Source organism: Lytechinus variegatus, chromosome 12 (assembly GCF_018143015.1).
Source record: "Lytechinus variegatus isolate NC3 chromosome 12, Lvar_3.0, whole genome shotgun sequence".
NCBI lineage: Eukaryota > Metazoa > Echinodermata > Echinoidea > Temnopleuroida > Toxopneustidae > Lytechinus > Lytechinus variegatus.
This window is the reverse complement of record NC_054751.1, coordinates 7,903,609-7,931,089: the sequence shown is the minus strand read 5'-3', so window position 1 is coordinate 7,931,089 and position 27,481 is coordinate 7,903,609. Positions and strand designations below refer to the sequence as shown.

At 36.0% G+C, this 27,481-nt stretch overlaps 2 protein-coding genes across 3 annotated transcripts; both read right to left on the bottom strand.

Annotated features, from left to right (window-relative positions):
• Positions 1-9,633: 9,633 nt before the first annotated feature.
• LOC121425529 lies at positions 9,634-12,696 on the bottom strand. Its single transcript, XM_041621604.1, has 2 exons — positions 12,288-12,696; positions 9,634-11,372 (listed from the first exon to the last, which is right to left on the bottom strand). The coding sequence occupies exon 2, from the start codon at positions 11,279-11,281 to the stop codon at positions 10,112-10,114; it is 1,170 nt and encodes a 389-aa protein (XP_041477538.1). The 5' UTR covers positions 11,282-11,372; positions 12,288-12,696; the 3' UTR covers positions 9,634-10,111.
• A 7,312-nt stretch (positions 12,697-20,008) lies between these two features.
• LOC121425547 lies at positions 20,009-27,481 on the bottom strand. Of its 2 annotated transcripts, XM_041621626.1 has the most exons (3): positions 27,247-27,481; positions 23,588-24,137; positions 20,009-20,437 (listed from the first exon to the last, which is right to left on the bottom strand). In XM_041621626.1, the coding sequence occupies exons 2-3, from the start codon at positions 24,104-24,106 to the stop codon at positions 20,213-20,215; spliced, it is 744 nt and encodes a 247-aa protein (XP_041477560.1). In that variant the 5' UTR covers positions 24,107-24,137; positions 27,247-27,481; the 3' UTR covers positions 20,009-20,212. The 2 variants fall into 2 exon arrangements, with proteins under 2 accessions (XP_041477560.1, XP_041477561.1); XM_041621627.1 differs by lacking the exon at positions 27,247-27,481 and having other exon boundaries at positions 23,588-24,331.

The window sequence follows — 27,481 nt, the reverse complement described above, 5'->3', positions numbered from 1 at the left end:
TGAAGGAGTAAAGAGTCGTGGTTTTACACTTCTCTGAGCACTACCAGTTCCCGATGAAATAGCAGATCCCCGTTCTTCATTGACCTTTCCTCTGGTTGTGCGCTGGGGTTGGACGAAAACGGGAGGTTCACTGCTACCTCCTAACCCCACCACACAGAGTTCTGTTTTGAATGAAGAATAAGATGGAATTAAGATTATAAATGATGAATATCCCTGAAAAATTTGGTGAATAATATGATACATCATTTATATTCCTTTATTCATCGATATACACATCCTCTCTGACTGCGTTACAGAAATTTACCAACACAAATCCGTTCATTCGGGATAGGCCAAAATTTACGTGCCTAAGGTATTTTAGTGCAGCTTGAATTTCGCTTTGAAGACCATTTATTTTACTACATTTTCTGTGATTATTTTTATTTCTAATTTACTTTATAATCCTTTTTTTACAGATATCTCATTTCAGTGGCCTTTCTTTTGTTCATTAGACTAAAATCATACCACTTTGGACGAGAGAGATTTTTTTCTTCGGAAACTATGGCCTGCGAGATATACTCTTGCTGACTAGAAAATATGTAGAATTTCAACAAACATACGATAAGGAATACATTATAATATGTTCAAACCATTCCCATTGCTAAATAGAAACATTATCTATGTGCTTTAAAATAATATACAGTATATTGCTAGCCTGCTGTTAATTTCCAAGAACCAGCACGTTGCCGTGAAGTAGCATACTGCTTGCCGCAATCAAATTGATACTATTAGAATAATTGTCGAAAAATAGATCACATGTTAGTTTTTTTTCATATTTTAGTCCTTCGAAAAGTTATTTCTAACTTTACGTACAACCCCCCCCCCCCGCCCCTACGGCAGAGTGTAACCATAACATACCATCTTTGAGGTATAAGACTTTTCGATCCGTCGATCACGAGATCGCTTCTAAATATTTCAAGAAAAGAAAACTTACCTTTCATTCCTCTTTCTCTCCAGTGCATGTTCCTTATCAAAACAGAAGAATCAGAATATCAAAATGCCATGGCAACCGTATCCGTTCCTCATCCAAAATCCGGATAAACAGTGGTAGAGGCTCCAGAGGTTTACGTAGGTAAAAGAGGGAAGAGCTTCAAGATAAAATGGATGCTAATGTAGTGCCTCAGTGATGCCTGCGTTGCCGGGGGGCAAGACATATCGACCCCCTCACGGGTGACCAAATTTGAGATAATAACCCTCGCTATGAAACTAATCGATATCATTGATTGCCGACATATCGCGTTCATACCCCCAAACATCATGAACATCATCATCATCATTAATATCACTCCCATAAAGCTGTTTTGAAATGGGGGTTTGGGGAGTTATTTTACTGAGGGGTGAAAACAAGTAGTGGGATCAATTGTGTTGAACATACTATAAATTTTCTGTGAAATTTGGGCTCTAGTAGACGAGCCGTCGAATAATTTAAAGCAAAAACAAAAACAATTACATTCATTACTGAAATGTTTAAGGGCGACTTCCTTCTTGACGTAATTGGTTGAGGTGATGCGGTCAGCTTCAAGAATGATTAAGGTGAAGCCTAACAAGGGTAAAAAGGCCCCCAATGATATATATATTTCATCTAGAGAAGAAGAAAAAGGAGGGAAAAAGGAGAAGGGGGCGAAGAAAAAAAAGGAAGACGCGAGAGCGCTATCAAAATTAGAGGTTTGTGACATATAACACTCTGATATGGACATTAATATTCTAATAATAAAAAATACTCCATAGTTAGGTCGACTTACCCCTTGGAAGTGTTATACATGTAGTGGATTATTTTTTTTAGATCTAATGTATGGTGGGATAGAAATAAGAAAGAGAAGAAGACGAATTAAGAAATAGATAGTGACGGTGATGAATTGGTCATTTGTTGTGGGAGAGGGGTTAAAAATATAGTCACATTGAGATGAAGAGATGAATTGGTCTAGGAACTAGGAAGAGAGTTGAACTTGAACAACTGTGATTGATTGGCATTAATAACAACATGGAAATCTAATTGAGATTCGAAAAAGGAGTTTTCCCCTTCTACTCATTTACTTCCAAATTAAATTAAAGTTTAGACGCAGAGTATGAATGCGTTCCTACATTTGAATAGCGTCTTGTAATGACAATACATTTAGTTGTGTCGGAATTACAAAAGTTTATTTGGGTTGAGAGCGTATGATCGCAAGAGGTTTTCCATCAAGTTGTTATCCGGTTCTTTGCAAGTGACTCCACCTTATGAATATTAAATGATGGATTATGGCTAGTCTTTAATCTCAAACCCCCTTATTATCAAGGTCTAATGAAGATCTGCCTGCAGGTGCTTAAAGGGGAATGAAACCTTTGGAACAAATAGGCTTGTGAAGAAACAGAAATATCAAAGAATAAGAATAAAGAAAGTTTGAGAAAAATCGGACAAATAATGAGAAAGTTGTGAGCATTTGAATATTGCAATCACTAATGCCATGGAGATCCTCCCATTGGCAGTACGACAAGGATGTGTGATGTCACTGATGAACAACTTTCCCTTTGGTGGACTATAAAATATACCCTCAAAATGTCTCTTTTTGCTTTTTCTTATGATGATACAAACTCTTTATCCATGATGTATTCTTAAAAAATATGTATTACATGCCCTCATGTAGAAACAACATTATGATCTATGGATAGATGTGATAAAAGGCAATTTTCAAGTGAAATATATACTAAAGTAATGGGAGAGTTGTTCACTAGTGACATCACACATCTTTGTCGCATTGCCAATTTGCTATCTCCATAGCATTAGTGATCGCAATATGCAAATGCTCATAACTTTCTCATTATTTGTCCGATTTTTCTCAAACTTTCTTTGTTCTTATTCTTTGATTTTTCTGTTTTCACACAAGCTATCTTGTTCCAATGGTTTTATTTTCCTTTAAAATTTGTCCTTCATACTTTATTTACAAAGAGTGGAGGATAAGAAGTCAAAGGGGGCGGAAGGGACCACTCATAGGTCGCGGAAACGGGGGGGGGGTGTCCCCCCTAAATTTCAGGTAAAGGGGACGATCCCCCTAAATATATATATTTTTTTGCATGTCATCTTATTTCCTGCGTTGCCCCTATAATTTGTGGTCGATAACCTTTTCTTTTTTTTTGCTTGTCAAAAAATTGTGTGGTGCAGGTCCCTCCTAAAATTTTTGGCTTCCGCCGCCAATGGGACCACTTGGTGGAATTAATAGGCAAAATAGAAAGATAAAGGACAATGATGGGCATCTAATTATGAACAGTTATCCATCTTGATTATTTTCTAATTGCGCAATAAAACTAGTTAGGAAACAGAACCACAAATCATAGGGAAGGGATGAAAACAATTAATAATGCTATGGAAATTGTGGCTGAATAAATCACTCAAAAATGAATGAAAAAATCCAACAATTATCCACTGTCACAAAAGTCATGCATCGAAATGTTTTAAGGTACGAAAATATGCATTATTTTTCTAACCAAATTATCTAAGGGGACCTAATTATATCAAACAGATCATAAACTCTGGAAATTGGAGCGAGTGAAACAAGCAAGCATATAAAGATCCTCCTTGTACTTGAAAATGTCATTTCGTTAGGAATCAGTAGGTAATTCTAATACGAGCAGAAACTTAAATATTGATATTTTGTACCAAAAGATAACAAACACTCTCAAAATGGAAAACAAAATCACCAATTTTAGTTTTGTCTCCGTTATTTACAATAATTCTTTATGATGTCACTACTCTCTATTAGTTATCGTTTATTATCATATTGCTTCAATACTCATTATCACGTTTGTTTCAAATGAACACCATTTGACATCGTTTGTCATGATTGTGTTGTCTGTGGTTTACAAACAGAAAGCCATGCAATGTATGTTTATATCGAGGGAAGACTATGACATCGATTCTAGAGTGGGATAAAATAAAAACTTACACGGTTGAAACACGACGATGCACACCAGACACCAAGGACATTCTTAAGATTGTTGAGATGAGTTGAGGGTCAATAGAATCGATCGATCTGGCACCGCTAAGGTGCGAAGCATGTCACCACAAAAAAGGAACTGGACGGCTGGATGTAGACACTACGAAATTTGATAAACTTTAGATCACTTTAACATCCATACATGTTGAATAACCTTAACTTCCCTCCAACATGTCCAATATCACTTATCCACTTCACAGTTAGCATGGTAAAACCTCACTTGCCTTCGCTCAAACATTAACCGCGCAGAGCGATTCAATATTTTTTACGTTGCCTTCCAACATCATGATATTACTTTCAATCCACTTTTCATTCATTTTTAATTTTTTTGTTATTTATTGAAACATGTTAAAACATGATAATTACAATCAGCACAGAGGCTGTTTTATGTTGTAGTCCTCTGTTTTTATCATCTTGTTATCAATGTAATTTCACGTCATCATTTTCCACATTACATTAACATAAGTTTGAAACCTTTTAATATCTCCTTGATACCACCTTACAATCCCTTTGATCTAGAATATTTACCATGCTCACCACCAGTCATTATGCCATTTAAATATAGTTGTCATTAGGCCTATTATTATTGAATTAATTAACTTGTTGTTCAAAACTTAAATGTTTGCCCTCGTGATTGATTTTAATCGAATAGATGCACCTTCACTTAAAACCACAAAGATATCATTAAGTAAATAGTCTTATCGATAAAATTCAAATGGCCAATGACAGTCTGGAATACTTTCAATCGTCATATTGAATGTTTATAGAAATTCACAAAATCATATTATGAAATTAACGCATGTGCATGAATAATTAATCACTGCGAAATATTGTCAGAGAACAAAGCAATACATAGTAACTTCATTGTCATCTTATCAGTCTGATTCTATAAAGATTATTCATATTTACAATCAAAGCTTGCTCTTTTTTTCAAACAGCATTTGAATCACCCCAATCCTTGCACGCTAGGGGAAAGAATGAAGAACGCTGAGATATGAAGAAGAATAGTTAAAGATAAAAAGAAAAATGAGAGTATGAAAAAAGAGAGAATGATGAAAAAAGGGCGAGAATATTGCATTAGATTCATTATGTTACCGTTCCAATATCATTACCCTCAGAATTTTACCATGCGATCAGAAAATAAAGACTGAGGATTCTATTTTATAATAGAACAGCCGATCGTTAACTCCTGTATTCAGAAAAATCGATAGCTGTATATTGGTTTAGGTTAACTTTAAATAGTACTAGCGAAACTATATAAAGATTACTCGCCATTATCCTGGGTAACCCCTGTTACACCCACAAATGTAATAATCGCCCACAAATGTAATAACGCCCACAAATGTAATAACACTTTACCCACAAATGTAATATTTTTGATCGCCCACAAATGTAATAACACTTTACCCACAAATGTAATAACGCCCACAAATGTAATAACACTTTACCCACAAATGTAATAATGCACTTTACCCACAAATGTAATAATGACTTTACCCACAAATGTAATGAATTTGAAGTGATTTTTGGTGAATTCGTTCTAAACTAATATCCTATAGTAATGCGTTCATATAGCACAAAAGTTCAAAGTCTTTTTTCCAGACCCGGTTAATGAAATATTACAGTACAAGTCCAAGTCTTTTTCCAGACCCGGTTTTTCAAAATTATAATATAAGTCCAAAGTCTTTTTACCAGACCCGGTTGTTTCAAAATTATAATATACGTCCAAAGTCTTTTTTTTCCAGACCCGGTTAATTCAAAAATTATAATGCAAGTCCAAAGTCTCTTTTCAGACCCGGTCGTTTCAAAAATTATAATATACGTCGGTGAGGGGTAAAGACAACACTCTAAGCCCAAGCATTTTAAGTGGGTTTAATTTTGAAGATTGGTCTCAGCTGTCATTTTTTTTTCAATATTTCTTTATCTTTTAAATAACCGGGTCCAGACGAAAGACTAAGCATAATACTCGTGTTATTCCACAAGAATAAGAATATGAGTCTTTTGTTTTTAGGATTAAATCATTTTTTGAATCACCGGGTCTGGAATAAAGACAACGCTCTAAACATGTGCTTTTCTACATGCATGGTCTTAATTTGGAGGATTGTTGGTTCTTAGATTCGTTATTGGGGGTTGAGTTTTATTGATTTTTTATTCCTGAAATAATTGTGTCTGGAGGAAAGTCGATCTTCGACAATCGGTCTTCATGTTGTTCCACAGTAATTAGATTGGGTATTCGTTTTAGAATATTTGTAAAAACTATTTTATTTTTCAAATAGTAACCAAGTCTGGAGAAAGGATGTCTGCTTTACCCACGCGTTATTGCAATGTTTTGTAGGGGTAGTAGTATTATTTGAAAAAAAGACATATTTTTACTGGGTAAAACTTTGGAAATTTGGTCTTAGATTTGAAGTTTTTCAGTCACTTTTTTTAATAGCCGAGTCTGGAGGAAAGAGTACGTTTTAAAACTGGTGTTATTCCACGAGAATAAGAATATATATTGAAGGTTTGTTTGGTCTTAGACTTTGATTTTTTTTAATTCTTACTATTAACGTGTTTTTTTTTTTTGAAGAAAAAATTGTCGGGCTGAAAGACTACGCTATATCCAGCTTTAATAAGATTATGGGGTCTTTATACTGTTTTTAAACTGTTATTCATAATGTTTAAATAACAGGTAACCGGGTCTGGAGAAAAGACTACGCTTCATTCTAAATTTACTCTTAGTGCATATATTCACAATATACACCGTATAAGTTGAAACAACAACAAAGACATTAATTCCACCAGTTTTAATTAACTGGGTCTGGAGAAAAGACTAAGCTCGATTCCCATTTTTTCCACAGGAATGTCATTATCGTATCTTAGTTTGGACTTACATTATAAATTTTGAAATAACTGGGTCTGGAAAAAGACTTTGGACTTATTAAAATTCTTGAAACAACCGGGTCTGGAAAAAAGACTTTGGACTTATATCAAAATTTTTGAAACAACCGGGTGTGGAAAAAAAAGACTTTGGACTTTTATTATAATTTTTGAAACAACCGTGTCTGGAAAAAAGACTTTGGACTTGTTCTTTGATGTTTTATTAACCCGGTCTGAAAATAGACTTTGCACTTTTGTGCTATATGAACGCATTACTATAGGATTTTAGTTTAGAACGGATTCGCCAATAATCCCTTCAAATTTATTACATTTGTGGGTAAAGTCATTATTACATTTGTGGGCGATCAAAAATTATTACATTTGTGGGTAAAGTGTTATTACATTTGTGGGCGTTATTACATTTGTGGGTAAAGTGTTATTACATTTGTGGGCGTTATTACATTGTGGGTGTTATTGCATTTGTGGGTGCAACAACCCCCCCCCCCACACACACACACACCCTCTCTCACACCATCACACATATACAGAGGACTGCGTTGGTCACAGGGTGTATACGGCGGGATGGGGAACTAGGAATGAAATGGAAAGGAATTCCAAGTCTATGAACTGCTGTAGTTCATTTGGTATTTCTCATTTCATTTTTATTTATTTATTTATATACATATATTTTTTGGGGGGAGGTTATATTCATTGAAGGTGGATAGTGAACATAATTTTTTCAACGTCTTTATCAAAATACATTGTAAAAGAAAAATCTAAAAATTTTCAGGATTTGACAAATCACCTTTCCTCGTTTAGAAGGCCACCACACACTTCATGATTGGCCTGCGACCCGACTGAAATAAAACTTAGTAAAGTTTGATACGAATATTGAGACATAGTTCTAAGATCTTACTGTTTAAAGTTCCAAATCATGGTACGAACACTGTCTTATGTTCAAATTTGTGACTCTGCTGCCATCCTTATTAGAATTAAAGGAATTGAATGTCCGTAATGACGTCATAGCAATCGTACTATTGGAAACCAATGTGGTCTTCACTCCAAAGTGGAAGCTCACAATCATAAAAAATTGTTATACTAGTACTTTTACAATAAATGAATACCTCTAGTAAAAAGATGCTTTTCTTTCACACCCAGTTTTAGATGCTGTGCTGAACCAACCAATAGATGGCGCTATTGCATTGGGAAATATGCAAACTTTTATCATTCCCGGTGTTGACGCAACGGAAAGTCTTTCTCAAAATGCAGACATGAGACACCAAATATTTGACCTTTCGATCTTTGATATGTTTTTTATATTACACTCTATATATCAAGAAAGTGTAACTCCCCTTATTTTAGCCTGATCAAAAGGATTTTGTTCAATATCGATCGACATACGAAAAAGTCGATATAATCTCCAAAAGAGGACTATGGTCGAAACACCGTTATATGCAAGATAAATCAATAACAAGGTTGCTATACTATCAGAAAAGATTGAAGCTAATAACGATGCTTCGGAAATAACCATCGAGTTGGCCCTCAAGTTCGAATTAAATAATTTAATAAAACTACAAAAAAGATGGGGAAATGAAACAAGAAGTAAAGGAAGAAAGAAAGAAAGAAAGAAAGAAAGAAGAAAGAAAGAAAGAAAGAAAAAAGAAAGAAAGAAAGAAAGAAAGAAAAGAAAGAAAGAAAAGAAAGATTTAAAAAATGAAATAAAGAGAGTAAAAAACAACAACAACAAGACCAAAAAAAAGAAGAATAAGATGTGATATTCATGAATAAAATTAATATGTGATAATCATGCTTTTTTATGAACCATGTAGTAGCGGTTGAAATTTGAACATTTCTTAACGTCAAGTAAAATTATGCACCTTAAAAGTTGAAAGGATGCACAGCATGTTTATAAGGTGCAAACGAGCATGATGTCAGTGCAAATAATCCGTCTCCACTAATGGAGCAAGATTGCACCCCAAAAGGTGCACACAGTGTTTCATTTTATGTTACAAACTTGAACCTTTATTTCTTAGAGGGTATACTGTGCGGCAATCCTTAATGGCAACAATCACTTTTGAGTGAACAAGACACGTATTCATGCTCCATCACATTCATCAAGATATCATAAATATCATTTATTGCAGTTGAATAATTTAACCATTACTTTTACACTGTCTTGCGGTTTGTGAAATAGCAAAGAACTTCAACTCCTCATTCTTTACATAATTATCTTACGCACATAATGGATTATTATGTAGTCCAACATAATCAGCATTGCATCTTTATTGTTTGCATTTTCCAATAGTGGAAATACAAATTTAAAGATATTCTCTTTTTTTCTTAAAAAAAAGCTTGCTGACACGATTATGAACTAAACTGCATTTTCTACATTTTTGGGGTGTAAGTGGATGTACAACAACGCTATATTATTTTAGATGAACAAACTGAATTGACTTGATACTGTTGATCATTGATAGGTTTAAGTGCTCACTCCAATGTTAAGAATATACCTCAAATTTTGAAATCTTAACATGGTATTTATATTTCAATTTTGCAGCAAATCCTACATTAGTAACATAAATTGCATTTTCGTAAGACACGCAAGAACCTATCTGCACGCTTTTTCCTGGTTTTTGTACCGATAGTGAACATTTTCCCTCTATACTGAACATTAAATCGATTTCATAACAATACTATTTTTGTTTTGATAGAAACCTAGTTGACCGCTATCACACATGCATTCATTTAAGGTCCATGCAAATCTTAGATTCTCCTTAAAAACATACATGTATATTATGCAATATGGAAATTTTTCAATGTTTTTGCAAAGGGCATTGATATTTAATGACATATTCCTACTCATCAAAATAATATGACCATTGACAGCAGATAAGGAATTCATCGATAAATAACAAGTCTGATAACGTATCAGACCAAAGTGCTTGAACCTTTGTGGCGACACGACATTTGCTCATGCGACCATTACTCCGGTCTTAATATCTCAGAGGGCATAGGGTTATAGAGTTAGGATTGAAATAGACAGAATAATGTAAAGATAAGGTTTTGGAGGTTAGGTTTTTGTGTTTATCTTATCGCGCCGACTTTCCATCGGAGCAATAATATTGTCCCCCAGAGCAAATGTCATGAACCGACAGAACCGTCGAGATTTACATCAGGAATGTCAAGCTCAAAGTAAGAACATGAGTCAGAGGGGTGAGAGTGACTATGCGGTATTGCCCAGCCTACTCAATAATATCAAAATGACTTTGTTTATTAACCTCCTCCAGCCACCTTACAACCCATCTTGTTTTCTTCTCATCACAATAATTAACATGTTTAATTTCATTACACAACGTCTTATCATCATCAATGTCCATATTATTCTCTTCCTCATGGAACTTCATGGATTCGGATTGCTTGCCGGTACCCTCTGTCTTTTTGGCATTTTTGTCTTTCGAAGCACGAAGTTTTCTGGCTCTTTCTAACCACACATCTGGTGATTCCTGCTTCGAGTCAAGCTTTGGGGTAGGTCGAAGTATCTTACTTCCCTCGCCCCCATCAAGACTCGCTTTTCTTGTCCTTGATACGGTCACAGATCTCAGATTAATTTTCTTGTCCTCTGTAGGTTTTGTCTTAGTGTCTGGTGCAGTTTTCCGGTTGCTCTCGCTCACTGTCTTTGTGTTTCCCAAAAGCTTTTTGAACTCTGGATCTTCCCTGAGAGGGGTGTGGTCGGCGCTGAGAAACCGGACTCGACGGATCTTTCCGTCAATGGTCACCGTTTCTCGTTGAGCGGTCAACTTTGATGGCGGTGATCTCGTTGGAAACAATGCAACATGTTTAGGACCTTTGGTCATTTCCGATGGTGCCGTCCATACATTTTTACTAGGTTCTAGCAATCCACTTCCCTGCAGGAAAGATTTTGGTGCGTTGGTTATATCAGTTTCTTCGGGTAACGGTTCTACACGAGACTTATTCTGCACTTCCGGTTGGTTATGCTTGATGATGCGGTCTTTGACCGGTCTACCTTGAGCCTGTTGATGGTAGCCCGCATAAAGGTTCTTCCTTTTCGAGTAAATACTTCCATCTGTTCCAGGGGTAGTGAACATCTGCATGAAACTCTGTTGAGCGGGGAAAACTAGTTTCGAGGCCGGGTTCAACTCGCCAATCGACGGGAGACGACCGCGTCCAACTCCTGGTCGCGGCTCTGTGATCGCCTTCGAGGTGAACCCTGTGGTCGTAGGCCACGAGTCGAAGTTCGTGAGAGGATCTACAGTGGCCGACGAGAGTGTGAAGGTACCTCTGAGTTTACTTGGTGATGATGGCGACCCTAACGTCATCTTGATGCTGCTACTACTGCTGTCCGATCCAGAACTTGATAAGCCCGAAGCGGCAGGCATCATCTGAAGTTGCATTTTGGGGTACTAGACATCGAACCGTTCTCATCCTCAAGGGATCTAACATCATCGACGTATTCACATATCAGCATTGTGTCATGAGCTTCACCTGTACGATCAAAATAAAAAGAAGTTGATCATGTAACTGACAGTCATATCCAATTATTGCAAAGCTTCACGATTCAATGAATTACACAGATGAGTTGAGTCAGAAACAGGCCAGTTGATCTCAATTGAATTGTTTGTGTTGATTCGGTATAATGCCGCATTGACCCCCCTCGACGGTATGGCTCTGGCTTTCATACATGTTACTCCATGGTATATAATATTATATATTGATGAATGTTTTTATCATAATTTATTTAAAGAAACATTTATTTCAAGTGAAAGAATTGTGTTGGCATGTAAATCATGTCCATTTAATGCATTGTGCGTCCATCTACAGTTCAATGATTAAAAAACATCACATTATTTGACTTACATTTCCTATATGTTTTTTTTAATGAAAACAATTAATAACTGCTTTGCATGATCTTATCTGAATGTTGACGATCAAAAGAAAAACAACATTGATTCATCAGGCAACAAACGTTGTGTTTTAGAGAAAAAAAATATTATATACCATTAGATAAAATAGCTGAACATCGCATCAGAATAATACAACTAACCAACCAAGTTACGAAAGCCAACTTTTTACACTTAAATTCATGATGACTTTATATCCAAATCAAGTTTTTCTCTGGCATGACTAGTAGAGCTGCAATGGATATTCTGTTAATTTTTTTTATATATTGGAAATTAACTTATGATTTAATTACAGATATAAACTTTTAAATTATAGACTTTAAACCTTCGATGGGACTATAGGCGGGGAAAGTGATATAGGATCATCTTACCATCTATGTATTGATGATTGTTATTATATTGGTTGCATATTAGTATGAAATGTGGATTCACGTTAATAATAAACCAATAACACTTGCTAAAAATGTTTGAAAAACATGGATATATGTATATAAATTACCTTTCATTGGACTTGTAACATGTATCCATGGTGAGCACGACGGCGGGTCCGGTGACTTTCTTTCAACCAGCTCGAAAAAAGATGAGGCTGTCCGTCAATGGTCAACGAAAAGAAATCACAAGACGTCATCACAACTTCTAATATCGATATATTCCAACTTGTTCTTAAACTTCGATTTCTGCCCGTGCTTCAGTATTCATGGTATTTATCATTTTCTTATCACAAGTCCATGTATCATGTTGAATGTTGTTCGCCGAATTTAATGCGTTGAAATTACTACTAGATCACGCTTCACGACCCCCCGTTGGTATTACTCCTGTTGTTATAATCCATTCATTGTGTTCGTGTAGCTGCCTCCCACACTGAATAAGATGGTATTATGTTGGATAATATCTCGTATCGATCTCCATCTACCCATTACTCTTAGAATATAGCTACTTTCCTATTGTTCAATGTCTCTTCGGTCGGGCCCCTTTAAAATCTAGTGGCGCTGTACTGGAATGAACGATAGAGGGAGCTGTAATACAGGAACGCTATTCAGTGCCACTGATCTGTACGCAGATCAGAGTTCAGTAATCGTGTCGAAGAAAGGTGCAATGCATAACATATTTTTTCCTGTTCACCTCTTCTGATTTCACTCGAACGTCTTTATTTATGGATTAAAATCCCAAAAATTCATAAGGCCGACATAATAATTATGATAGAGTGAAAGAAATTATTAATTTCGATAGTCCCATGCATATCACAATCTATTATGATTTTATAGTGAAACGACATACATCAGAAATTCATCAAAAAACATAATATTACCGCATTTTCATATTTTTCAAGTTTAGAATAGATACCATTATTTATCATTTTTATACAAAGTAAAATAAAATATATATGATAATCGAGATTTGAAACGCAATTCCAGTTCTGCACCACAATTTAAAAAAGTGTGAATGTTCCTATTCATATTTAAACTTTTAACAATATACTGTTGGAGTGACGAGCTAAAACACTGCGCTTAAAAATGTGTTTAAACAGCGTTTTTTACAGTGAAATAAGTCATTGCAGAAAACGTAAAAGGAAAATGTATTTTTCAAAAGTCACAATAGATTCTAATTTTAAGTCCGACGGGGAAGTAGGCTCCAGAGGGGGGGGGGGGGAGTGGAGAAAGAATGGGGAGAATTACATGTATGAAACCTCAACCCTATAGAGATATAATCATGGGTGTCGATCACGGGGGGGATATATCCCCCCCAATATTTCAAGTGGGGGGGATGGCCTGTATTATCATCCCCCCCCAATAATTTAGGGTAGAAAAATTATAATAATGATGATGAAAAAATGAAAAGTTTGATCATGATGATTATAGTATGCCATCAATCAGTTTGTTTCCCTCGCAATTTGTGTATATTGTTATTAAATAAAAACATTCTTTTTCAGGACTATTAAACAGATGGGTGGAGGTTCAAGATGAAAAAGAATGAAATGTTTATGTATCTGATATTTTTTAACACATGATATAAAAGGTCCCAACGAAAATCAACTTTTGTTGATAGGGTGTTCCATCCCACCATTAGTGAATAAATTAATTTAAATAAATCATTAACTCAAAAGGGTGGAAAAATAAACGGGAGTAAAAGGGTGGCAAAAGGAATGACGGTAAGCCCGATGGCGCACGAGAAGCCACACAGGTTGTAATTTGTGCTAGTCTTTATTGGTCCGAATCTGCATTTTATCATCATGCATTATAAGAAGAATAAAGATATTGCCAGTCAGGTTAGATTTAAGAGAGAAGTTGTATACACAGAGGCGTCGATCCTGGGTGGGGGGGGAGGGGGCGATCGCCCCACCAATGAAATTATTGGGGGGCAAACATCGTTTTGCCCCCCCCAATAATTCCGCATGTGCAACGAAAAAATAAAATAAGATTGTAATGCTACACTGAAATCAGCTAGCGAGATTGAGATACCAACTCGATTTTGATTTAAAATCGTGCTCAAAATGTCTGCTATTCAGATTGGGATATAAAAATTTTCAGCTCGCGCTTCGCGCTCGCATCATGTACCAAAACCCCATACTTTTCATGATTATATAGGTGAATATAATGTCCCGTTTTCAATTCTAAACCTCAAAAGAACTTTGATTTTGCAATAATCTTTTGTTGGATATATATCTTCCATTAAAGTGTCCTTTTTTCCAGATCAAAATATCAAAATTTTCAGCTCGCGCTCGCATCTATTGTTCTTCTAGATACCCATCTTAATCATTGGTACCAAAAATGCTTAGAATATCAAGCTTTCAGGTCAGAATATAAAGAAATTTCAGCTCGCTCTCTAGTGAGATACATGTATCGACCCTCCTCATGAGTTACTACAAACAAACCTAAACAGGTACATTTTTCCTGTTTTCATGACATACTAAAAAAATTTAGCTCGCGCTTCGCGCTCGCATTGTTGGTGAAGGTGAGATATGTGTCTCTTTCTCATGAGTTATATATATCTATTGTGATCGAGCGCCTTTGGAACGTTGATTCATAATTTTGCCCCCCCCCCCCATCTGAAAAATGGATTGACGCCCCTGTGTATACATCATGCTCAATAAACAGATCACTATGTACATGGTCCAGTCAATTTTTGTCATTTTTTTCTCGGTATGAGTTTAGAATAGGCTTACTTGTAACACAAATTGAATTTTCAAAAAAAATTATACAAGTATAGTACACTACAACAATGAAGGAATTTCCAAGAACACCATGCATATCAACCACTCCCAAATGTCCTAACTTGTGATTTTAGTGGGGGTAATGTTGAGAGATCCCCATCCACAAGAACATTTGTGTCAATCATCCCCCCCAACCAAGAATACCGATCGACACCCATGGATATAATTAAGATGAAATTGCATTAGTTTATTATATTAAGTCTCCATAACAAATCAATTGACCAGGTACCTTCATATTGGGAAACCCTGTAGAAGAATGCTTATTAATATTTGACAGTGCTCTGTTTGAAATTAAATTTCAATCAAAAAGTGATAAAGGCGATTTGAAGCTATCTTTTATTCACTGAATAATAACGCTGAATGTTATTCAATCTGAGAAGAGAAAATAAACCCGGGCATAAAGTAGGTAACCGCTTTTGTCGATATTACTTACTTATCATTTCGCTATCCCCTTTCGTTTTTTCCGCTGTGTAGACGGTTTCATATTTCTGGGTATACTCTTGATTCATTTTCAACTGACCGTTTATTTCATTTTTCTTAAAGCGTAATGATTTCAAATCTCATATGTACTTGGGTGGTTGAGCTCTGCTCTAATGCTTCCAATGATATGTTCTTGCTGACCAAGATGGGTCTTGTTCTTTTTGTACATGTAATTTATATTGATATTGACTGCACATTTGCACCACAGACATACATGAACACCCGTTCAATCACTAGCAAACGCACACCACAAGCACCCTTGCAGTTGACCCATTTCTTAGTTTATGGTACTTTACATTTTATCAATTTTGATGGAGTCCCTCTCTTTCATTCTTGATAATTACATAGACAATTCACATGACAGCAAATACTATACACCTCAAGAATTTTATAATGTGTTTGATAGTAATTCCGATCATATTTCCCTTTTACATGCAAATTTAAGAAGTCTCAATAGAAACTTCGAATATTTTGAAAATCTCTTACATTAAATAATTTCAAATTTTCTGTTATAGGTATTAGCGAGACATGGTTGCATGGTAATTCCCCAAATTTGTTTAATTTACCAAATTATAAGTTGATAAGGGCAGACCGCAAAGAAAAAAGAGGCGGAGGCGTGGCCTTCTATATTATTGATAAACTAAAATTTAAGATCCGTTCCGATGTGAAACTTTTGCATGCAGAGTCTTCGTTCATTGAAATTGAAAACACAGGATTTAAAAATATCATCATAGGTTTGATTTTTAGACCACCAGGCTCTAATCTTGATTTGTTTTGTGAGGAGCTAGAGCAATACTTATATGCAATAGGTAATGAAAATAAACCTACTTTTATTTTTGGTGATTTTAATATCAATTTCCCACCCTCGGTCGACAGTAATCACTCAATCAATTTTATAAAACTTATGTACTCATTCGGCTTCCATTCATTCATCAACAAATCCACTAGAATCAACCCAAATTCATCTACTCAAATTGACAATATTTTTTCCAACGTACATAGCAACATGAATAATAAAATGATAGGAGGAATTCTATGCTCTGAAGTTTCAGACCACCTACCAATATTTTTAACTTGTGAAATGAAATTACACCGTGCCCCAAATTAATTAACCAACGCTCATATCGAAAAGAATCTAAACGTAATATTGAATTAATGAAGCAAGACTTATTACTTGAGGGGTGGGAGGATGTCTATAATGAAACTGACGCAAACACATCGTATAATCTCTTAAATAATAAATTACAACATTATTATGAAAAGAATATTCCCATAGGAAAAGTAAAAAATAATCGAAAAACACCCAAACAACCATGGATAACAAAAGGTTTATTAAAATAATACAGACAACGTAATTGCCTTTACAAGTCACATTTACGCAATCCTACTGAAGCCAATGAAAAAAAATACAAAGTATATCGCAACAAGTTAACAAAATTAATTCGTTTATCACGTAAAATGTATTATACTAATAGAATAAAAGATGCCAGTTCAAACACTTATACTACCTGGAAAATCATCAAAGAACTAATGGGAACAAGTGCAGATCTCCCACCTACTGATGACATGACTTTAAATGGTTCCAAAGTTGACTCTTCCCTTCATGCAAACTCATTCAATTCATTTTTCACAAATATCGGATCTGAACTTGCAAGCAAGATCAATAGCCAAAATGCGCATTTCAGATTACCTTCCCGAACCTAATCCACATTCATTTTTCCTGAACCCTACGAACCCCACAGAAATTCTCAACATTACACGGTCTCTTAATAGCTCCAAATCTCATGGGCATGATAAAATTAGTATGTCTCTTTTAAAAGAAATAATTCACCCGCTTGCAAACCCTCTTAGTCATGTTTTTAATAAATCTCTATCACAAGGTATATTTCCTGACTTATTCAAAATCGCCAAAGTCAATCCAATTTTCAAAAAAGACAATCCTCATGAAATAAGCAATTATCGCCCTATATCTCTTCTCCCTATATCCAAAATCCTCGAGAAAATAGTTTATAATAGACTTTATGAATTTATCAACAAACACAATTTATCAATTTCTAATCAATATGGCTTTAGAAAAAAATTATTCAACAAACCTGGCTTTAATCCAAATTTACGATAAAATAACAAACGCCATAGCCAACAAAGAGCATGTCATTGGTATATTTTGTGACCTCAGTAAGGCGTTCGATACACTTAATCATAATATTTTACTTTCAAAACTTAATTATTATGGTATTCGCGGTCAATCACTCCTTTGGTTTAAAAAATATTCAATAAACAGAAAACAATATGTCACATTTAATGGCAACGATTCTAGTTTACTTCCAGTTCAATGTGGTGTCCCTCAAGGTTCCATTCTAGGCCCGCTTTTATTTTTATTATATGTCAATGATATTATTAATACGTCTTCCATTTTATCATTTGTATTATTTGCTGACGACACAAATATAGTTTTTTCTCATAAAAATATAACTTCCTTAAACAACATCTTAAATATTGAATTAATTAAAGTCTCACAGTGGTTTAAAGCTAATGAACTATCCTTGAACTAAAAAAAGACCCACTTCATCCATTTTAAACATTCTCATATTACAGATTCTCCAATTCACTTACAGATTGACGGCACACCATTAGAGCGAAAGACTCAATCTCAACTAGATTCTTAGGCGTCATCATAGATCAAGCTTTGTCTTGGAATGAACATCTGCACCATATCATTATATGTATCTCGAGAAATATTGGAATAATTTCCAAGTTGAAATTTATTTTACCACACAAAACTTTATTTCTATTGTATAATTCGTTAATACTCCCGTATATAACATATTGTAACGTTGTTTGGGCTAATTGTGGTTCCACAAAACTTACTTCTATTTTTAAATTACAAAAAAGAGCAATTCGCATTTGTACAGGATCACATTATTTGGCTCACACCGATCCTTTATTTTTTAAACTGAAAACATTAAAAATTGCCGACTTATATACTATTCAAATAACTATAATACTTACTTACTTACGCCTATCGCCCCTCCTGGGACATAGGCCGTCAACCAAGTTCCTCCAGGCAGAGCGGTCCTGAGCCAGCGTCTCCAGTTCTTTCCATGTGCGGCCCATCCTCTTAACATCTGCCTCCATGTCTCTGCGCCATGAGTTACGAGGCCTTCCCCTCTTCCTTTTTCCTTGAGGATTCCAAGTCAATGCCTGTCTAGTAATATTAGGCATTGGTTTCCGTAGGGTGTGGCCAATCCACCGCCATCGTCTCTGCAAGAGCTCTGCCTCAATGGGTTGCTGGTGAGCAATCTCCCACAAGTCTTGATTACTTATTACCTCAGGCCAGAAAATTCTGAGGATACGCCTAAGACAAGTATTGATAATACTATAATTATGTTTAAATATATTAACAATCTGCTCCCTTCGTCCTTTGATAACATGTTCAAATTTAATAGTTCTGTCCATACTTACCCAACGCGCATATCCGGAAACTTTCATCTCTCTAACCCCAGACTTTTAATTGCCTCTAAATCAATACGACACCATGGTCCTGACATTTGGAATCGTCTTCCAAACATTATTAAAACGTGTTCAACCATATAAAGAAAACTATCATTCAATCTTATCAACCCCACCCTCCAAATTAAAACATTCACTCAAATATTCACATTCGCTATTTAATATTCTGATTTTACTCAACTGCTATACACAGCACCAGCACCTGCACTTGCAATGCACCCACTTGGTCAGTAAATATCAATTTTAGTCACGAATCTTTTATGAGGCCGCCATCAATTCAAGCCTAACCGCTCACGATGGCAGTCTCCTGCGTTCATTTATTACATTATATGTATATGTTTACATTTATAAAAGATTAATTTATACTCACATCCTTATTTGTATTCATTATGTAATATGACCACATTGTTTATATTATGAATTATTTTGTATTTTGTCATTATAAATAATTTTGTATTGTGTTTTTGAACGCAGAAATAAATGCAAACAATATATTGACCAGCCGAATTTTGAATTTATTTTTAATCTTAAGGATTAACTTTTTTATCTCAAAAGATTTGAATTCAAATCTTTTAGATTTATATCTTAATCAACCAGGTTTAAATCTAATATTCGGCTGGTCACTATTCACAGCCAGTCTGGGTTTATTTTAGATCTTTGGAATTTAGAGTGTACTTTGCAAAAAAAAGTATATTAATAAACCAACATCTGCTTATTTCAACTTCAACCAAAGCCACTAAATCTCATTGGAAAACCCAATTGGTTTGGCTTTCTATATTCCAGCCATTCATAACACATACATTCAGAATTTATGTTGCCCGCATTTTTAAAGGGAAAAGATATACCCAAATAGAAAGTCGTTTAATTGAGAAAAGGTGAAAATCGGCCACATAATAAATTATAACAATAATTTATGGTAAAAGAGAACTTTTCAGTTTTTTTTCTTATACACAACAATTATGATTGATGCATTTTTGTCTCGCCTGCATGTGCACAGTGAGACTAGGCGCGGCGTCGTCAACATTGAAATCTTAACCGAGGTTAAAGTTTTTTAAATGTCATCATAATTTAAAACGTATGGACCTAGGTCATGAAACTTTAACATAATTATTCAGGTCAGGTAGAAATATATACATTATACACGTTTTTATGATGGTTTAGCGTTTCGCATTCATTTGAAGGCCTCTATCTATGTATTTTGAAGGGAAATCGGTAATGTACAGCTACGGTCCAAAACTTGCACACGACTCCACTTGGACTTCTTGAACATCGATGTCCGCGGATGTGACATTGTCGTCGAGACGGATAGCGACGAGGTAGACGGCCCTCTGAATGGTCTGGCATGAGATGTCGACCGGTGTTGAGCTCGAACCTCCGGACAATTGACCGTGAGGCGATAATAAGTTAACGCACTCTTGACGAAGAACCCATTGATTGAATCCCGGGAACTGTGGAGGAGGAAGAGGAGGAGGAGAAGAAGAAGGGAGGAGGAGAAGAAGAAGAAGGGAGGAGGAGAAGAAGAAGAAGGGAGGAGGAAAAGAAGAAGGGAGGAGGAAAAGAAGAAGGGAGGAGGAGGAGAAGAAGGGAGGAGGAGGAGAAGAAGGGAGGAGGGAAAGAAGTGGAAGGAGTGAGGAGGGGGAGGAGAAGAAGAAGAAGAATGAAAGAAGAAACGTGTGTTAAAATATCAACTATCCCATACACAGTAAAAACACTGTTTGAAAATTTTACTTTAAGAAATTCCCAGTTGGTTAACAATGTGTTTCAAATCTTAAAGAACAACGTTTGGTTGTCACTTGCCCCGTGACTTTTTATAATGCTCATTATCGCCACATTGTAACATTTATCCCGCCGTATCTATTGTGAGGGACAGGGCAGCGATTTTAAGGGGGCGCAAAATAAACGCAAGAGGGAAATCAAGAAATTCAATATCTGGGCTCGAGCGTTTCATGAAGGGAATCGTCGGACGTTTTATCCGAAAAGTAATGGTCAATAGTAAATGGTAGTGATTTTTTTTACCTAATTGCTAAGAAAGCATGAATGCTTGTGAGCGAGCAACCAGAGAACCGATGACTTAAGGACCTCTCCGAGGGACCTGGAAATGAGGACTTAAATTCCTTATTTTTTGCCAACTAGCGCACCAATTTAGAATCGAACCCGGGTCACCGGAATACGAAACCCCGCTCTACCGACTGAGATGAGCTATCGCGCATCCTCAAGTCCCGTTTTATCCGACAGTTGCAGTTGCTATAGTAAAGGCTTCTCAGCTCATCAAAATCAAGGAAGTTGTCATAATCTGGAAACTTTTCGGACGGTTTATATGCTCCCCAGAAAACTCCCCTCCCGAAGGTTAAAGGCCAAGTCCATCCCAGATAATGTTGATTTGAATAAATAGAGAAAAATCAAACTAGCACAACGCTGAAAATTTCATCAAAATCGGGGGTAAAATAAGAAAGTTATAACATTTTAAAGTTTTGCTTATTTCTCACACAACAGTGATATGCACAACTCAAATGAGACAGAAAAATAGAATATTCCCTATTTCATATAATAAAATACAAAAGGAATAGTGAGTGCATGGATGATGTCATCAGTCTCCTCAAATTTTGCATACCAACCAGGATGTGCATATAACTGTTTTGTGAAATTAAGCAAAATTTTAAAATGTCATAACTTTTTTCTTTTACATCCAATTTAGATGAAATTTTCAGTGTTATGCTTGTTAGATTTTTCTCTTTTTATTCAAATCATTTTTTGTTGGGGTATGGGCTTGTCATTTAATGCATCAAAACTTCGTGTCAAAGCTATACATGTGTAGAGTCTTAAAAGCATTAAAAACATTTTTGCTTTTTGCTTTCTCGCATTATTCCTCTCCGAACCCAATGATATCGCACATCTATTCCGAATAATAAAGCCCAGGGGCCCGTTTCTCAACACCGTCATAAGTCTAACTTCTGGAATGAATCGGAGATAGTCAGCTACTTATCCGCAAACCGTTTCACGAAGCCTTCCGTTGCCAAGATCGGGGACAACAATCTGACTAAATAATAATAATAATAATATGCAATTTTTTATATAGCGCTTATAATACAAATGTTTCTAAGCGCTGCATACTATTACCCCGGCTTTAGCACAGCTACCCTGATCGGGCGCATCAAGCATTCAAGGAATTCCTTCCTATATACCGGGTACCCATTTACTACACCTGGGTCGAGAGTGGCAAATGTAGATAAACGATTTGCCAAAGGACGCTACTGCTGTGATGGGATTTGAACCCCGGACCTTATGGTTCACAGTCCAGAGACTTATCCACTGAGCCACAGCACCTCTACAGTATATTTTATGACACCTCCGAACCTGTCATAATTTCTTTCTTAATGACCTAGTGGCATCATGTGGGTTAGACTATGGTATTATGCAAAAGAGTCTCGAAATTTGATAATCTTACGTAATCAATCATAGAAGTTGAAATTACATCGCAAAACAAGTGGGATTGATCATTCAATGATAATTGTGATACAAAGAAACTATATTAAAAAAAGTCACAAAACCATTCATTTTGAAATAGTAAAACGAGTGAATCAATACAGATTATACCACCTTAGGCCATCCATAACTGGGACCTGTTGCAGAAAACTTTTTACATGAGAAAACTCCGGTAAAAACTGAGAACTAAGGTTAGTATGATATCTGTCATTGAATTTAACACAGGGCAAAAAATCTGGTAAAAACAACCTGAGTTTTCTCAGGTAAAAAGTTTTATGCAACGGGCCCCTGGAGTATTTGTTGTTTTCAGACCCTATTAACATTCGGATTATATTCTATCTCTATGCATATAATTTGTCAAATTGTATTTTTTGGTATTTTAAACAATTTATGTTAAAATATATATTGATGATGTTTGGAATCATAAAAAACCGTATAATTATCATCATTCTACAATACCCATTATGGTTTACTTCCGTAAACTGTTAAAATGCCCATCTCAACGTCCACATTAGTGTGATTTTTTTTTAGTCATGAAATGAATTATTCATAATTTCATTTTCTCAGCAATTGAATGCTCCAGTCTGCATGGTTTGAATAATTATGTATGACGCATAATTTACCTTTGCTATTATTTTGAAGATATATTTCCGAATTCTTCACATTTTTAATTTTATCATTTTTTGTCAATTATTATTGTGACTAAGGCTACGTCTCGTCTGATCTCTTTAATTACCGATTCTAGTTTAGCCTTTCGTGAAACGTGGTTTAGTATAAGATTAACTAACTGCGTGGTTGGTGGATAAAGATATGACTAAATTGTCTAGGTGTTAAGGGGCCCCAGATAGTATGATAACGGGATACAGTCATTTGGATCAGGCACACAGAAAGCATACCAAAATCTGACCAGCGAAAAAAGGGGGATGGGCTTTCCAAAAGAGGTCAAAGCTTGCCTCGCCAAAAGATAAAAGAAAGAGATGATAAATGTGCTTCAAATTTAGGGGATGGCCTGCTCTCTAAAAGACGTCCGGTCATACTTTGCCTAGCTCACCAAAATAAAAAGATTAACATAAATAAACCGACGAGTAAGCAGCAAAAACGATGATCTCTTATACTTGGACAATCTGTAGCAGCTCATCATCAGTGTCGAATGCAGTTATGAGGGTCGTCATGATGTTGTTGACAGGGCAAATGGAAACTCCTGGAGCTACTGTGGATCTTCGTTTACGACGGGGGACAAATTTGGTTGGGACCGGGTAAGTTGTCGTCTCGTTGCCATTTTGGTTGTTGTAGACCCCTTTATCGTCCCAAAGAAGAGTTTCATAGACCTCTCGGTTCCTCCCAAATCCTCCATACACCTTTAAGATTTGGGCTTGCTGCTCCGCGGTGAACTCTTCTATGATCGGCTGTTGGTTTTGGTAGGTCCGGGTCTTGTTGGCCCGGAGGTCATCGATGATGCCGCGTTCCTTGGCGTCGATAATCTGCCTCGTCTGGATCTGCTCTAAGGGGATGTGACGGCATGGTTCAGGAGTTTGTGTCTGGCGGCAACATCCACGCAGGGGATCTGCGAATAGAATCTGGGCGACGGCGATGGTTAGGGCCAGATTGAGAAGTTTGAGAGATTGCACCGTCATAATGAGAACCTCTAAATTCCCTCGGGGTATCCTGATGAATTTTGATAAAGACACGGGCGATTGACAATAAATTCAATCAAGTGATAAACTATATCTTTGTTATCTTCTTTTTCATATAGAGCGTGCCATCAGTTAGCTCCGTCTGATGCATCCATGCAAGCCTGATAGGCATGAAAAGCTATACGATTCATGGGAACATTCAGATTTTTTTAGATGCTGTTTGCAATCAACGTTCGCGAAAATAAACATTATGGTTCAGTCCGTTTGTTCGATATATTATTTTACAATTGAATGCAATTTTTGTGGGTGGTGTTTTGAAAAACCACCAGGAAATCATTAGAAGTAATGGCTCCTGGTCAGGATCCGGTTTTTATTTTCATCTCGAAATATAATTATTAAAATAATGAAAAGGGCAGAAGGAAAAACGATTTCGCCTATATCTGAAGGCCAAATACACAGTTCGTTTTCCTGCATGGTGAAGTTATGAAAAATCAATACAGCCATAAAAGTGTTTTGAATAAACATACGTTCATTCAAACTACGTTACTATAGCAAAATGAGATCAAGCTAGGCCAAGGGGGAATTCCCAGCACCCACTTATTCTACAAACATAGAGGTATTAAGCTTAAAAGTGTCAACCATATGTTTCATCTCGCCATGTCAACATCTCCTAGGGAAAAGGATGAGATGACGAGATCTCGGATTTCGTCATGTCTACATTCCGTGGGAGAGATGATCAGATGACTAGATCTTAGATCTCGTCATGTCTAGATCTTGTGGGAGAGATGATCAGATGACTAGATCTTAGATCTCGTCATGCCTATACATCCCGTGGGAGAGATGATCAGATAACTAGATCTTAGATCTCGTCATGTCTACATCTCGTGGGAGAGAGGATCAGATGACTAGATCTTAGATCTCGTCATGTCTACATCCCGTGGGAGAGATGATCAGATGACAAGATCTTGGATCTCGTCATGTCTAGATCTTATAGAAGCTAGAGATATAATCAGATTGGATCGTCATGACTACATCCAGTGGAAGAAGAACAGGTGATAAGATCTTGGATCCGAGATCTTGTCATCTCATCATCTCTTCTACAAGATGTAGACCTCGGATGTAGACATGACGAGATACAAGATCTTGCCGTCTGTTCTAAAAGAAAGTGTAGACATGACGATATCCGAGATCTAGTCATCATCTCTCCCACAGGATATATAGACATGACGAGATCCGAGATCTCGTCATCTCATCCTTTTCCCTCAAGAGATGTAGAGATGATTATAATTATGAACATGGCACTTTTAAGCTTCCTTAGTACACGACCACGTGGCAAAATTCGCCCACAAAATATTAAAGGTGGAGTCAGAACTTGTTAAGTTAATTCGACTATCACAATAGTGCCTATAACTGACATGACGAAATATATTCTTATACTAATTCATAATTATCAAGCAATCAATAAATTCAGGGTACTTTTTCGAAGATTTCAGCTCCAACTGGAAAATATTTATTTGATTAATAATCAGGAAATTTTTGATGAAACAAGTCCGGAATGTGAGGAAGCGGGGAAGGGGTCGGTACTTATAGACGTGCCGCAACTAGCGTACAGATGAGGGGGGTGCCTGGGGCCACATACCGCGCCCCCAAAGTTCTCGACCAATTATTAACCAAATAAGAGAAACTGAAAATGCTACGATGTGACATCACGAATTTCTGAATATTATGCCAAAATGTTTATTTTGAAAAGGTCAAAATTTCCCTCGTTCACTCGCTTCGCTACCTCGGGACTTATAAGAAATTCTCCAACAGACACTGTCATGCTGCACCCTGACGAATTTTTTCCGACTGATTACGCCGCTGTGTGGCACTGCATTGTCGCAACCTTACGTCAGTCCTATCATTTTTTCAAAACCCAAGTCTGCATGGGGGTGGTGTTTTTTACCTGATTGCTAAGAAAGTATGAAAGCTTGTAAGCAAGCAACCAGAGGACCGACGGCTTAAGGTCCTCTCCGAAGGACCTTGTACCGAGGATTAATGCCTTAAAGCCCAAGTCGACCCTTACATCACGATATTAAGCCAAGTAAACATTACAGTGAGTTTTTTTAGAAAGATATCGGAAAGTGTGTCATTTTATATTCTTCTATAAACTTGATAAATCAATTATGTACTAGTCAGTTCTCAATCGCAAACCAATAAGACTACAATAAATAAACCCCCAATTTTTTTTTTAAAAGGATGACAAACAATCATAATACAATTCAAATATTTAAATATTTGTTTATTTGATGCAGACCTCCCAGTCCAGCCCATTTCACTGGGAAATATGGAGGAATTTGTTCAAAAAAAAAGAAAAAATTATTTCCCATATTGTGCAGATCAATGTTATCAAGAAAATAGGAAAATCATATTGGAAGAGATCAGAATGGCCAAGAATAGTCTTCCAAATTCGGTCAGGAGGAAGAAGCTATCCAATGAAAATGATTATTTCCAGAAGACCATGATTGATTCTTGAAATCGTACATGATTAAATATTTACATTTGTCAATAAATACTTATTTTTCTAATCATCTAATGAATTTCAAAATTAGTTTATATTGTATTTAGTAGGCGTAAATTATGAAGAATTAATCATCGATCATTTGCCATAAACATTTTTTTTCTGGGGGGGGGGGGGTATAGCCGCTATATTTTTCTCAAGATATAATAGGCTGAGGGCCTACATCCGATACTCTGAAAAAAAATATTCATTATCATGATGGTATCGTTTGATTTTCATAATTAATTCTGTTTTATTCAATTATTGGTCTTTATGAAATTGATGAAAATATCATTGCTAGAAGAATTCTCATCTTGATTAAATTGTCTACCTAAAATACATGCATTTCATCACTCCATCAAAAGTCATATAATCGAAATTTCTATTAAGGAATGGAGTCGATCTATATATTATAAAGTAACCATAATTACTTTCCCAATATGTGAGTGTCGGTCATGCTACGAAACGGCCAAAGAAAATATTAAAAACTACTGATAATAAAGGAATGGCGTACAAAAAGAAACACACACAAACAAAACATTATCAGCAACAAGACTAGACAAACACTAATTAATGACGCACCTTCGCTTGCTATACTCACGTTCAAATAAGTCCCAGAATCCGCGTCACATATATTATGCGTCAATAATAGACATGAATTTGTATACTGAAATTGAATGAAAATATTTCAGTTTTGTTGTTGACATTTCTTTGTCTTGCTGTGGCATTTTTTCCCCATTGACTTTTATTTTTTGCATGAGAAGGTACCAACAATATAATTTCCTTTTTCAGTGAGTATGAGTAATAAAAGAATGTCAGAGTACTTTGTATGAGCA